At 39.8% G+C, this 15,863-nt stretch overlaps 1 protein-coding gene across 4 annotated transcripts in view; it reads right to left on the bottom strand.

The window, feature by feature from the left end:
• The window catches only part of ATF2 (activating transcription factor 2), a 97,128-nt gene that overhangs the window by 43,062 nt on the left and 38,203 nt on the right, over positions 1 to 15,863 (bottom strand). For 2 of the 4 annotated variants that reach the window (XR_012154299.1, XM_073305924.1), the window contains exons 8-11: positions 15,684 to 15,812; positions 12,129 to 12,307; positions 11,635 to 11,749; positions 11,157 to 11,243 (exon numbers count right to left, since the gene is read on the bottom strand). Coding sequence is in view for 3 of the 4 variants with exons in the window: in XM_073305924.1 (XP_073162025.1) it covers positions 11,157 to 11,243; positions 11,635 to 11,749; positions 12,129 to 12,307; positions 15,684 to 15,812 (510 nt within the window). In the remaining variant the exon portion in view is untranslated. The remainder of the gene's footprint in view (positions 1 to 11,156; positions 11,244 to 11,634; positions 11,750 to 12,128; positions 12,308 to 15,683; positions 15,813 to 15,863) is intronic. The other 2 variants (XM_073305922.1, XM_073305923.1) reach the window with 1 other exon arrangement.

Consider the following 15,863-nt stretch of genomic DNA (forward strand, 5'->3'; position numbering starts at 1 on the left):
GTTTAAGTTTAGAAGCATGAGCAACAAGGGTGATGTCGTGGTGGGAGTCTGCTATAGACCACCGGATCAGGGGGATGAGGTGGACGAGGCTTTCTTCCAGCAACTGACGGAAGTTACTAGATCGCAGGCCCTGGTTCTCATGGGAGACTTCAATCACTCTGATATCTGCTGGGAGAGCAATACAGCGGTGCACAATCCAGGAAGTTTTTGGAAAGTGTAGGGGACAATTTCCTCGTGCAAGTGCTGGAGGAACCAACTAGGGGCAGAGCTCTTCTTGACCTGCTGCTTACAAACCTGGAAGAATTAGTAGGGGAAGCAAAAGTGGATGGGAACCTAGGAGGCAGTGACCATGAGATGGTCGGGTTCAGGATCCTGACACAGGGAAGAAAGGAGAGCAGCAGAATACAGACCCTGGACTTCAGAAAAGCAGACTTTGACAACCTCAGGGATCTGATGGGCAGGATCCCCTTGGAGAATAACATGAGGGGGAAAGGAGTCCAGGAGAGCTGGCTGTATTTTAAAGAATCCTTATTGAGGTTACAGGGAAAAACCATCCCGATATTTACTATTCTTTCTACACGTGGCAGGCGACCAGCTTGACTTCACAGTGAAACCCTTGCTGATCTTAAACACAAAAAAGCAGCTTACAAGAAGTGGAAGATTGGACAAATGACCAGGGAAGAATATAAAAATATTGCTCGGGCATGCAGGTGTGAAATCAGGAAGGCCAAATCACACCTGGAGGTGCAGCTAGCAAGAGATGTTAAGAGTAACAAGAAGGGTTTCTTCAGGTATGTTAACAACAAGAAGAAAGTCAAGGACAGTGTGGGCCCCTTACTGAATGAGGGAGGCAACCTAGTAACAGAGGATGTAGAAAAAGCTAATGTACTCAATGCTTTTTTTGCCTCTGTCTTCATGAACAAGGTCAGCTCCCAGACTGCTGCACTGAGCAGCACAGCACGGGGAGGAGGTGACCAGCCCTCTGTGAAGAAAGAAGTGGTTCGGGACTATTTAGAAAAGCTGGATGAGCACAAGTCCATGGGGCCAGATGCGCTGCATCCGAGAGTACTAAAGGAGTTGGCGGAAGTGATTGCAGAGCCATTGGCCATTATCTTTGAAAACTCATGGGGATCGGGGGAGGTCCCGGATGACTGGAAAAAGGCTAATGTAGTCCCCATCTTTAAAAAAGGGAAGAAGGAGGATCCTGGAAACTACAGGCCAGTCAGCCTCACCTCAGTCCCTGGAAAAATCATGGAGCAGGTCCTCAAGGAATCCATTATGAAGCACTTAGGAGGAGAGGAAAGTAATCAGGAACAGTCAGCATGGATTCACCAAGGGCAAGTCATGCCTGACTAATCTAATTGCCTTCTATGATGAGATAACTGGCTCTGCGGATGAGGGGAAAGCAGTGGACGTGTTGTTCCTTGACTTTAGCAAAGCTTTTGACACTGTCTCCCACAGTATTCTTGCCAGCAAGTTAAAGAAGTATGGGCTGGATGAATGGACGATAAGGTGGATAGAAAGCTGGCTAGATTGTCGGGCTCAACTGGTAGTGATCAATGGCTCCATGTCTAGTTGGCAGCCGGTATCAAGTGGAGTGTCTCAAGGGTCGGTCCTCGAGCTGGTTTTGTTCAATATCTTCATTAATGATCTGGAGGATGGGGTGGATTGCACCCTCAGCAAGTTTGCAGATGACACTAAACTGGGAGAAAAGGTAGATACGCTGGAGGGTAGGGATAGGATACAGAGGGACCTAGACAAATTGGAGGATTGGGCCAAAAGAAATCTGATGAGGCTCAACAAGGACAAGTGCAGAGTCCTGCACTTAGGACGGAAGAATTCCATGCACCGCTACAGACTCGGGACCGAATGGCTAGGCAGCAGTTCTGCAGAAAAGGACCTAGGGGTGACAGTGGACGAGAAGCTGAATATGAGTCAGTATGCCCTTGTTGCCAAGAAGGCCAATGGCATTTTGGGATGTATAAGTAGGGGCGTTGCCAGCAGATTGAGGAACGTGATCGTTTCCCTGTATTTGACATTGGTGAGGCCTCATCTGGAGTACTGTGTCCAGTTTTGGGCCCAACACTACAAGAAGGATGTGGAAAAATTGGAAAGAGTCCAGCGGAGGGCAACAAAAATGATTAGGGGACTGGAACACGTGACTTATGAGGAGAGGCTGAGGGAACTGGGATTGTTTAGTCTGCAGAAGAGAAGAATGAGGGGGGATTTGACAGCTGCTTTCAACTACCTGAAAAGGGGTTCTAAAGAGGATGGATCTAGACTGTTCTCAGTGGTAGCAGATGACAGAACGAGGAGTAATAGTCTCAAGTTGCAGTGGAGGAGGTTTAGGTTGGATATTAGGAAAAACTTTTTCACTAGGAGGGTGGTGAAACACTGGAATGCGTTACTTAGGGAGGTGGTGGAATCTCCTTCCTTAGAAGTTTTTAAGGTCAGGCTTGACAAAGCCCTGGCTGGGATGATTTAGTTGGGGACTGGTCCTGCTTTGAGCAGGGGGTTGGACTAGATGACCTTTTGAGGTCCCTTCCAACCCTGATATTCTATGATTTAAGCACACACTCAATTGTTCCTTATACAGTACATTTTTAACACAGTCTTAATGGAGAGCGCTTCACAACAAAATGATCAGAGCTAGATAACCATTTTCCTATTTTCTGTCTCTCCAGGAATTTTTTATCTCTGTTTTTTTTCTTCTCTATATATTTTTTTTGGTTTATTTTTATTCTTTATGTTATTTTCTTGCTCCAGCGTTTTCTCTTTCTCCCCACCCAAGGCAATTGTGTTCACAGTGTACTTCCCCCTGCAGTCTGCTTACAGCCTGTAAGATGATAGGCAGTGATAGTGCAGACTAGAGGAGAGAACACAGCAGCAAAGGAGACTGAACATGGCTATGGCAGTAACAGTCTCACAGCTCCCTTCACATGAGAAGCCAAGACTGTGCCACCCTGAAGGAGTCTGACATTCTCAGGTTGGGGATTCCAGAAAAACAACAATCACACTAAATGAAAAACAAAACAAAAATCCAACTATTTAAATTACATATTTACAAAGTTAATATGCAGTTGTGCTTGCACATTTGTTTTGTCAAATTAATACTGGTATGAAGTTTGGTTGCACAGGGGAAAAACATCAGAAGAAAACTATCCTATAAGGTTAAACTTTTTTCCAGACTGTTAGCACCAGACATCTCAATGATACATCTTCAAAGACCAGATACACATTCTTTCAAGTCAAATCAAAAGAAGGCTGTAACTAAGAAAATATTTACAGATGTGCAATCCAGGCACTGCAGGGAGACTCAAACACATGTGTGGAAGCGGAATAGAGCGCAACCAACCAAATGACAGGCAAACCTAAACATTAAATTGGGCAACTTCAGGCTGGTAACATTTAGAAATGTCACTAGAGAGCAGATTTAGAAATTGAACTGAGACTTCGGGAGCTGCTCATACTTAGAAGATAAAAAATGGGCAGAAGGACATTCTTTAGATGAATACATGAGTGAAGGCTATATTTGGTATGTGAAACGGATTAGGTACCCTATCTCCAACAACTGTGGGATTTTTGTCTTCTAGGAAAGCCAAGATGAAATTTTAACGATGACTTATATCTATTATCAAAGAGCATCTTTGCGGACACATTATTTTTAACTAAAAAGAAAAGGAGTACTTGTGGCACCTTAGAGACTAACCAATTTATTAGAGCATAAGCTTTCGTGAGCTACAGCTCACTTCCTCAGATGCATATCGTGGAAACTGCAGCAGGCTTTATATATACACAGAGAATATGAAACAATACCTCCTCCCACCCCACTGTCCTGCTGGTAACAGCTTATCTAAAGTGATCATCAGGTGGGCCATTTCCAGCACAAATCCAGGTTTTCTCACCCTCCACCCCCCCACACAAATTCACTCTCCTGCTGGTGATAGCCCATCCAAAGTGACAACTCTTTACACAATGTGCATGACAATCAAGTTGGGCTATTTCCTGCACAAATCCAGGTTTTCTCACATCCCCCCCACCCCCATACACACACGTAAAAGAATAAATGGACACAAATCAGATGTCAAGAATTATAACATTCATAAACCAGTCGGAGAACACTTCAATCTCTCTGGTCACGCAATCACAGACATGAAGGTCGCTATCTTAAAACAAAAAAACTTCAAATCCAGACCCCAGCGAGAAACTGCTGAATTGGAATTCATTTGCAAATTGGATACTATTAATTTAGGCTTAAATAGAGACTGGGAGTGGCTAAGTCATTATGCAAGGTAGCCTGTTTCCTCTTGTTTTTTCCTACCCCCCCCCAGATGTTCTGGTTTAACTTGGATTTAAACTTGTAGAGTGGTCAGTTTGGATGAGCTATTACCAGCAGGAGAGTGAGTTTGTGTGTGTATGGGGGTGGGGGGGATGTGAGAAAACCTGGATTTGTGCAGGAAATAGCCCAACTTGATTGTCATGCACATTGTGTAAAGAGTTGTCACTTTGGATGGGCTATCACCAGCAGGAGAGTGAATTTGTGTGTGGGGGGGTGGAGGGTGAGAAAACCTGGATTTGTGCTGGAAATGGCCCACCTGATGATCACTTTAGATAAGCTATTACCAGCAGGACAGTGGGGAGGGAGGAGGTATTGTTTCATATTCTCTGTGTATATATAAAGCCTGCTGCAGTTTCCACGATATGCATCTGAGGAAGTGAGCTGTAGCTCACGAAAGCTTATGCTCTAATAAATTGGTTAGTCTCTAAGGTGCCACAAGTACTCCTTTTCTTTTTGCGAATACAGACTAACACGGCTGTTACTCTGAAACCTGTCATTATTTTTAACTGAAGTTTAAAACAAAATTTCCATTTATTTTAGTAAAGCTCACTCTTATGATTACCACAACAAATGGTGCTATCTATAATTTTGAGCTTGCAGCTTTGCTACATACAAGCCATAAGGAAATAGTTATTTATCAAAATATGCAGTGGTTTTATATTCCGGCTCACTCTAAAAAAGTATGCTAAACTAGAGTCAAATGGCAATAAATTATGCGTCCAAGATCCATAGGTTCTATTTCCCCACTGTACAGACGGGAAAACAGAGTAAGGGTGGAATTTTCAGAAGCACCTGAGTGAGTTAGGTGCCTAACACACATTGAAAGTTGACTCCAACTCTGCTGCTTTTGCCACGTCATCCCTCCCCATGAAGGATATTAGGAAAGTCAAAGGAGCTTGTAACAAATGGATGTAATTTCTGTTAACCACAGAAATGAAGGGCTGGAAGGGACCTCAAGAGCTCATCTAGTCAAAAATGTGTCAGAAATTAGCTATAATTGGTGGACAAAATAGTAAGAAGATTGGGTATTCTGCCCATCACTCTCTTTCGGAGTCCTCAAAGAGAGACTTGTGGAGGGAAAAAGCTGGCTAATGTGACAATGGCTGACTGGAAGATGAGAGAAGGGGAAAGAGCAAGCTTCACCATTATGACTGCCATTCTTACTATCTCCTGGGACTGCAGGATCTACTGTAACATCACTGGACCTTTGTCAACCTGATTCCAAGATGTCCTGACCATACCTAGGCAAGAGAGCGACTCAGATGACATTGCCACCTCTACCACTTCCAGTGAATCTCAAATACCACCTGGGATTTGAGACTTTATCACACCACCCACCACTCCCTTTCTAACTCTCGCCTTTTGCCTTCTGTTTAAAGAGAATCTGGCTTAGCTGGCCAAGACTGTATATTCTACAACACTGCTGTAAGCCTGTAACCCAAAAGAGGCAGCTAAAAGCAATACCCTAAACAGCCCAAAGGTGCTACAAGTTTGCCAGGCCTTAGAGCAACTAATAAAACAGTTTGCTGTTCCTTTCTTTTTCCAGCAGTGAGGCTGCAAGTGAAAGTCAACACTAGAGACAGAATCTGCATTTTCTATCTTTGCTGTTCTTTTCTTTCCCCTTCTGTGTGTGTGTTTTGTTTTGCCTTTTAAGAAATGGGATTGGACTTTCACAGCAATGACAACTCTAGCCCTTCTCAACTAACTTCTCTTTTCCCCAAAAGGGCAGTTATTACCATCTTTAATTCCATCTAATAGACTGTCAAGTAAGTGGGTTTTCCTTCTAAAATTTCTCTCTCCAGCTAAAGGGAAAAGAACAAGGGATGCTAAAATAAAAGCCTTCCCAAATACTTTACATTTCAAATGCTTTACCAGTTCTTCCTTCCTTTTCGTGCTCTCTCTCTTTAATAAAAGGTGAAAAAGATTTTTTAAGGGTGTGTTTGCCATTGCACTAAGTAGACTGTGGTCTCTGTATACGAGACCCCAAACCTTCTTTAACACTCTTTAATGTTGGATACTGTCATAATAACATCGTTGACTCTTTGGGCCCATTTATTCCATCTAAATTAGTACAAAAGACACCACTAGATTCACCTTCCCAGTTTGACAACGAACCATTGATAGCTACTCAGAGTATGGTCTTTCAACTGGATGTACACCCACCTTATAATAATTTCATCCAGGCCACATTTCCCTAGTTTGCTTATGAGAATGTCATATGTAACTATGTCAAAAATCTTACTAAAAATCACAATATATCACTGCTTCTCCCCATCCACTAGGCCAGTAACTCCAACAAAGAAGGAAATTATGTTGGTCTAGGATGATTTGTTCTTGGCAAATCCATGCTGGCTATTCCTTATCAACCTATTATCCTCTAAGGGCTTTACAAACTGATTAATAATTTGTTCCAGTATTTTTCCAGGTATCAAAATTGGGCTGACTGGTGTAAAATTTCCCAGACCCTCTTTGTTCTTTTTTTTAAAGGTATGTGCTACGCATGCCCTTCTCTAGTCCTCTGGGACCTCACCCATCTTCCATGAGTTCTCAAAGATGACCCCTAATGGTTCCGAGATTGTTTCAGTTAGGCCTTGTCTACGCTACTGCAGCAAGTCTACCTAAGTCATGCTTCTCCGGATACACGAATAACGTAGCTGGGGTTGACACAGCTTAGGCCGACTTACTGCTACCTCTACACCACACTGTGTCAACGGGAGATGTGCTCCCATCGATTTACCTTAATCTTCTCGTTCCAGTGGAGTACCGCAGTGGACTGGAGAGTGCTCTGCGGTCGATTTAAAGGGTCTTCACTAGACCCGCTAAATTGACGTCTGCTGCATCGATCACAGCAGCGTTGATCCCTGGTAAGTATAGACATGCCCTTAGTTTCTTTAATACGCTAGAGTGAATTTTATCAGGCCCTGCAGACTTGAAAACATACAGCTTACCCAAATATTTTTTAACCTGTTCTTTCCCTATTCTGGTTTGTGATCCTTCCCACCTGTTGTAAATATTAATTGTATTGAGTATCTGGTCACAATTCATCTTTTTAGGTAAAACTGCTGCAAAATGGGCATTAAATGTTTCAGAATTTCTGGATGGTATTATCTGTCCCTCGCTAAATAGTGGATTTACACTTTCCTTTATCTTGCTCTTGCTCTCAATGTATTTCTAGAACCTCTTTTTATTGCCTTTTGTGTCTCTTGCTAGGTGCCACTCATTTTGTGCCTTTGCCTCATTTTGTCTCTACGTGCTTATGATATTCTTTTGTACTCATCCTTAGCAACAAGTCCAAATTTTCACTTTTTGTAGCATTCCTTTTAGTTTTTCATATCTTTAAAGAACTTCTGATGGAAACATATTGGCCGCTCACTAATCTTTCCTTCACATCAGGATAGTTTGCTGTTATATCTTAAATGTTACAATGTTCATTATGCTCCCTGGTTTACTGAGGATGGCAGAAGATGTTTCTTTGGTGGGAATGATAGTGCTAGTTTTTGCCAAAGGGCAAAAAATTAGGTCATCCCTCCAGGAACCTATGAACATGGTTGCCTCCTTTTGGGCAAATTGTCATGTGTCTTGTCAAAGACGATGTCAGGGTCTCAAACACCACCACCACCACATCAAAATCACTTCATCCTGAATTTCTGGAATAGTCAGAATGTCTCAACTGAGAGTGCCTTACAAGAATATTGTTTTATATATAACTTGCAAAAAAAGGTGCAAGATACTATATTAGAGATTAGAAATTTCAGTTTTTGCATTATAGAAGACAAAAGTTTAACTAATGACAGCTAAAGGCAAACAATAGATAACAGCCCTCCAAGTCACTTACCAACTGTCAAGACATCATCCCTAGGTCAGCAGCCTATTTATTGTCACACTGAATGTCATGTATGCAGCAGACAGTTTTGACGTTAGGTAGCCAGTTGTTTTAGCAAGTTGGGCAACCAGTTGTCTTAGCAATTACGTAAAGTAGGTTTTTATGTTACATTTCCCTAGTGTAATATGAGAAAAATCCACAACAATGAAATATGTCTACACATGACTAAGCTGTCTCTTACAATGTCAATAAGAAAGTTCCAAATGAATTCAAAAATTCTGCATCCTTGTCTTCTAGCTAGTAATCATAGTGATATACTAAGAGAAATATGTAATAAGCCTAGAAATAGTGTTTAACTGATATTAATAGTATCTAGCTAATCCTGCTTATTAAGTTTTATTGACAACCGGAGCATAGCATTTTCAAAAAAGGTATTTTCATCAACTTAGTTTATCAAGGAAATATTAATCAAATATAATTAAATAGTCGAAGCCCTCTATTAGTTTAACAGAGACCATCACAAGTAATAAAAGTAAATGTAATTACTTTGACATTTGCAGAACTCAGAATGTATTGCAGGTTACATTGCAGCAGTTTCATGTTTAACATGTTTTTACGTGCAAGAAATATACCAGAAAGACATCAGAATTCTGAAAATCAAATGGGAATTTAAAAAATTGGTAACCCAGGGTGCCTGGTGATAATACTGTATTTTCTATCATTCTTAGCTGTTGGGCTATGTAATTTTTTGCTGGAGAAATTTTTCTGTGAATATTAGGTTTCTTGTTTAGTTCTTTACACTTTAATAGAAATAATCATTTCTGTGAATATACGCTATATAAAGCACAACAAATATACACAATTCTGATATATTCTGCTCATTCCTTATTCATACAATCAAGAAAGAAAAGAAGAAATATGGTGAGTATGCTTTTATCATTCCACTTAAAGAAGATAAGCAAACACTGAAGTGCACATATTAGCTACATTCTAATGAGAAAACTAATAAGACTGTTAAATTTTAAGTCTTGCAATCTGTTTTTCTTTATGCTATTTTTGTGCCTTCTCTATGAGTGATTGCTTTTTCCTATGTGAAATCAAAAGCTTTTACCACTTGTATTTTTTCACATATAAAGTTTCATAAAGTATATTACTGCATGATTTAATCTTACTCTTAAGAATCTAATTTCTTGCCCAACTAAACAAAAATTATTTGGACCTCTAATCTTGAAGTTCTAATAGATTCCACATAGTGAAATTCTGTGAATAGGAGTCTTTTGATCCTGCGGAATACATCAGGTGAGGAAATAGAATTCTTGTTCTTATCTGATCCCCAATTCTTATATTCATCTTTTCTCAGAATTAAGATAAATACATTCTCTCAGAAGGCAGTTACAATTATTTTTTTCCTGACTCTGAAAATGAAGGACTCCTTTTTCAATTCCCCTGAAGGATGAGAGAGCGAACTGAGCAGAAAAAGCCCTTAGTACTGTCCTCCCACCTCTTGCAGCACTTCGGAGGCCAACTCACCCAAAGGGAGCGGAGATAGGAGAATAGCTCTGACTGTAGCAGGCAGTTCTACTCAGAGTTCACTGGTGGCCAATGCACTCCTCAGAGTGGTTGTATCATTTTAGGGAAAAGAGTTTCTGTGTGTCCAGCAGCCTCACCTCACACAGACAGATATTTGATGTGAAAAGGGTCCTTGGCCCATCTCTGGGCATACCCCTGCACCCTTCCTCACTACTGAATAGACTAGGGTTGGAGTGGAGACCAAAAAGAAAGTTCACTGCCTGAGGGCCTTCCCAGCCTTCTCCCCACATTAATAAAGAATTTTTAGGGATTCATCTCTATGCGGTCCTCTCTATCCCCTCCTGCCAGCTCTATAAACAGTCTCAAAGTGGCTCCTGCAGCGGTGGCAACTGGGCTGCCTGCTCCTGCTGTCGCCATAAAAGTGCCCTAGCAGGGTGCTATTGCCCCTACTGCTTTGCATTTAAAAATAATATTTTTATCTACTTACTGCTCCTGATTCTCCTCTTAATTTTTTATATACAAATAAATGAGTGTCAGGAATAATGCAACACTATCCTAAGTAAAATGCATGTAATCTACAAGACAGATTCAGTTTGTGGAGCTCTCCTACCGATGCACATGGGGGACATTTATTTAATTTTTCTTTCATATAGTTCCCATTCCATTTTACAAGAACAGATGGAATGAAGAAAAGTTAGATAAAAAAGCATTGAAGCAACTAGCTAACAAATTGGAGAATATACACATTTTTATTGGAAGTGATTAATTAAAGTTTACACTATAATTATGATCCTATTAATGTACATTTATATAACTGATTTTTTTCTTTACCCTTTTTGGTTATCTTCCACCTGTTCCAGGTCATCTTAACAAACCAACTTTTTATGTACATCATACCCTAAAACCTATCAGGTTACATGCCTGGAAGAAGAGACCATAAGCAGCTGGGAATATTAGGTGGTGTGTAGTTATGAAAAGCCTAGTTTTTATTTCTATAGTCTTTTCTGCTAAGAAGCTTCACACCATTTTGGTATGGGCTTACCTCTGTAATTCTTCCATTTTGCTTCTATTGGCAGGCAAGGTTCACTGCTGAAGTGATATTAAGCTTGTGTCTCCTCCCTCTCCGAAAGCCACATATACGTCTACTCTTCACTATGAGGAGCAAGACTGAGTTTACAGTTAAAAAATTGGTCTTCTTCAAAGTACATTTCACTGGTGCTGCTAAATTCATAAATGTGTTTTAGTCCCGGTGCTAACAATCATATAAGAATCTGAAATTACCATAAAACCAAAACAAATTGATAACTCTCATTTTCCAGCATTGAGATTCCAGCACAGAGCTTGTCTTCTGTAGAAAATAAAATTTATACCGCACAATAACAACTACATCTGTAGTAAAGACCTAATTATTAAGAACATTTTTTCTGATTAACCTTCTTGACAATCAATGGAATTCTAACTTACCAATTTTGCCTCTGACTGTACTGGCTGTGGGGAGGAGGGCCCTGGGATTCCTGGGATACTAGGCACCATGGTGACAGGTCTAACAAGCTGACCAGGAAAGTCATAAAAATGAAAAACAATCTTTGAGTATGCCAACATAATACATATTATATGACCGCATTGCCCACTAGAACCAAAACAGCTACCAAAATCTGTAAATCTAAGTTCTAAGGCTTAAGATATATCAGTAGCTTTTTACCCTTCCAGAGTAATTAAAGTATTTCTAACCATTTAAGTAATATTTGGAATGATAAAGATATACTACTCTCACAAGTATTCAGAGCACAAATTACAAGAGTTGCCAAAAATATGTAAATCAAGTCCAAAAATCTTTTTTTTTAAATGTTAGTGTTTGAAATTAAAAAAAGAAAAGCAGCATTTATGCAAGTCTGCATTATTTTAAAATTAAGAATGTATAATAGGTCATGTGTAAACTTACTGGAACTGCAGCAGGGACATGAACATTAGAATTTGTGATTGAGGCAGGAATAGCAACAGGCATAGTTTGTCCATTAGGAAGATGTAACAGCAGAGGAAAAGGACCTGGTACTGGTCTAAGAAAAACAAAGAGGAGGAAATATTTTAAAAAGGACACAAATACACAACAGAATTGAAAGGTATTGACATTTCTTATTACAAAGCTTGATACATTATTAATTTGGTTTAACCCTGTCCAAACTTAACACAGCTTAAACTATTTGCCATTTTAACAAGGTATCAATAATATCCACATTCTGTACATTTAACAGTAATTCTGTTTGACATAACTGTGTCAGAGTTATAATGTAAACTCACTGTACTGTTGGAGAATATGGAGCTGGAGGCCGCATTATTTATTAAATTGCAGAAAAAGTGATCAAAAGTACCTTGTAAACTAGACAAAATCTTTTTAGAAATCTGTAAAAAAATATTTTACTATCACATATAACTTACACTATTGGCCTGTTGGAGGATGGAGCCTGGGTAATGACAGTGCTAGAAGTTGGTGAAGGTATTGCCTGCTGAATAATAACACTTGAGTCAGAACTTGTTAGCAATACATTAGGAACCTGCAGTGATGCTGGACGAACTATTGTTGATGTAGGCTGTGCAGTCTGCTGAAGTGACACTTCCTATGGGAAAAATGAAAATTAACCATTGAAATTACAGACCATCAATAAAGCTTGTGCAGTGAACATAGATTACAGAGAAAAATCAGCAATCTTTGTAACATTTACAAAACTTACAGACTGCTGGAGTGAAATGAATTCTGCTGTTTTAAAAAACTGAGTAAGTTCAGCAAAAATATAGGCTCAATAATTAAGGCTGTGACAAACAAAAACAAGAAAAGCATCTGTTCATCACAACTTTAGGACAAATTCGAGACCAGTTTGCTGAGGTATGAGACATATTGCTCCAATATGCTGTCAGGGTTTATATTAATAAGTCCAATAGATACAGGGGAAAGGAACTAACAATCAATATTATGCTACCAGTTGCATCAGTTCTTGGTAAACAGACCTTTTCAGTATGCCCTGACATAAGGCAAAGAGAAAAATAAAGTGAATATTTATTTTAGGTTTATATAACAGCTGAAACAAAAGGGCCACTGGAATCAGTAAGAACCAAAAAAAAACACTATGTACATTTGTTACTCCTTTTAAAAACTAATTTCTCTTATTTAACTAGGAATCTATCTAGTGAAAAATACTCACAGGATTCTACAGTTCTTTCACAGTCTTTCAAGATGCTTAGAAATACCCTCACCTACATCTTGACTGAATCTTAAAGAATGATTTGAGCACAGAAGATAGATCACTGTGCTTGTAAACCAGGCAAGTAACAGAACTGACTGAGGATGTGATTGTCATAATCCTGAGACTGGCAATCAATTAGGATTCAATGAAAATATTAAACAAGCATTTAGCACATCTACACATACCTTCCATCTGAAGACCCCAAAGCACTTCACAGAAGGTAATGAAACAAGGAATTCCCTTTAACAACATGGGATCCTGTATACTGTGCTATAAACTTTACCTACTGTACATGGCAACTACCCCCCAACAAATTAATGAGACAGCACTGCATTATGCAGCAAACTGGAAATTATATGGTAATGTTTGTTATTACTAAATTCAATAACCATTAATTGTACTGAAATAGAATATAAATACTCCATAAAATGAAAACACATAATAAATGCATTCTCTGGACAGGGAGCTGAGCAGTTATCCAAACCAGGATAGGCTAAGATGAGAACCAATTAGTGGCAACTCAAATCAAGATCAGATAAAAGTGATATTTGTAGGTTGGAGGAAGAGATTATTATCTCCACCGATCGAGGAAGCATACCCACTGTTTGTTCTTTATTAGATCCTCTATTGCTCTTGGAGGTACGTACAGGTAGCAGCAGCAGAGCACTTTATCTGGACTTGGTTTTTATCTTTCCTTTGGATGCAGGCCTTTCCAATTACCTATGCCTTTGCTAGATTTGATTGCTGCTGTACTCAGGACAACATTTTAAAACTATGAAAAAAAACCCTTCGGTTAGTACAGATTTCAGCGCCCCACTTATTAAATGGTATTTCACTTAGCGAACATATTACACCTGTGCCCTATAGGCTGCACTGGCTTCCATTTGATTTCTGAATGAAGCTTATGTTGTAGATTTGGACTGATAATGCCCTGAATAGTTAGGGACCTAGCTGCCCTAAAGACTGCTTCTCTTTCCATGGTGCCTTTTGAATTCAGAAGTGGTCAAACTGGAAGCATTTCTAGTTTAAATAGGAATGGATTGGCAGCATGGCTTTTTCAATAAAGAGACCTTCAGCTTTGAAGCTTGCTCCTCACCAAACAGCCAAACACAACCTGCATTTGTTGCATGGCTCCATCAGTCCTCCTAGATTTTGAACATGGGCGTGAAGCATTTCATTGTGGGAAACCAGAGGAGGACTGCAGCGGAAGAAATCTGCAGTGTAGATCTCCTAAAGGGTAACCTTGCTCAGGTTAAGTTTAGGAGCTGTGCAGAAGGAGAATGTGGTTGCCTTAAAGAGCTCATAAGTACTGCAAGAGTAGAGCTGTGATCCTGAGCAGCTGACAAGCACCAGATGGCAGCAAATTCCTCCTGTAAGTCTTCTTTGATAATAAGATAATGCAACTGCTTCAGCTGCTTTGCCCATTCAGCTGCAAGAAAAGGTCTGGTGGCTCAGGTCACACTCTCATCCTTGATGCACTGAATCATGAAAGATATCCCTTCTCCCTGCCTCCCACTCTGTCCTTTTAATACCAGAAGTATAATAGCCAGTAAAGAAACACATTTGTTTCCCCTTTGGGAAAGGAGGGGACTGAAAAGCAAGCAGAACCTAAGAAGGCAGACAAAATGTTAGGCTGATAGCAGGAAAACGGACATTTTGTGAATTTATATGGTAACCTGGCAAAAAACAAACAAACAAAAGTAAACTATGTGGTCATTTGTACAGCCACAATCACATTATCTAGCCAGGATTAGGGTTGTGGTGCTGGGACGGTGCTGGTGCAGGTGGTCAGTGCCCCCTCATTTGTCAAGGCATTTATCAACAAAAATCACAGAGCAGTCCCTAAACCTGTGACTTTTACTAAATTTACCAATATCACGCCATGATTTTTTGATAAAAAAGCTGTGACAAATCTGCAGCCCGATTTATGATGTATAAAGGTACCCTTTTTAAAAAAAGTTGTTTTTCTTATAAACAGAACAGGAAACTCACGGACTAAATGAAGAAAAGTGAGTGAAGTGATTTGCGATAAGAGAATGCCTATTCAACTGAAAAGCAAGATCTACAAGATGGTAACTGGGCCAGCACTTTTGTATGGTTCTGAGTGCTGGACACCGAGGAAGAGCCAGGAGCAGTTCTTGAATACAGTGGAAATTACTGTTAAGATGGATGCTTGGAGTTATAAGGATGGACCATGTTTGGAATGTACAATTTGAGGAAGTGTGAAGGTGGTACCAATTATAGGAAAGCTGAGGGAATCCAGACTTAGATGGTTTATTTTCATATGCCCGACATTGGAGGAATATATAGGAAACAGGATGTTAAACCGAAAAGTGGAAGATAAGAGATGGGCTTGAAGACCTGAAACTAGACGGATGGATGTTATACTAAAGAATATAATTAGCTGTGGCGTTTCCGAGGAACTGCTTCAAGACAGGCTGGAATAGAGAAGGATTCAAAGAGCCGAACCCATGTAAATGAGACTAAGACAAGAAGAAGAAGAAATACCAGGAAAAATCTGCTCTCTCCTAAATTTGTTGGAGGACAAGTGGGAAGAATAAGGGATGCTTATTTTAAGCAAAATTTAACTGAAGGGTTGAAGGCTTTGAATCTTTTACAATATGACTACCATCACTGTACAATAAACAATTAGGTCACCAAAGTAGTTCCAGTAAATATATACAAAACTAAATACACTGCTGTGAATGTTCTTTATAAAAATGTTTTGAATCCAGAAAAATAAGTTCCTGACCTTTTCATCACTGGTAGTGGACTCTGGATGAGGTAAAGGACTATCCTGATGAGTTGTCTCCACAACTGAAGGCTCTTCAGTTTTATTTCTTATGATTGGTGTTGCAAGAGGAGACAGATCTAGAGGCATCTAGAAGAGTAAACATACAAATAAACCTGTTAGTCACTCAAATTAAAATAT

Source organism: Lepidochelys kempii, chromosome 11, assembly GCF_965140265.1.
Source record: "Lepidochelys kempii isolate rLepKem1 chromosome 11, rLepKem1.hap2, whole genome shotgun sequence".
In the NCBI taxonomy this organism is placed as follows: Eukaryota; Metazoa; Chordata; order Testudines; family Cheloniidae; genus Lepidochelys; species Lepidochelys kempii.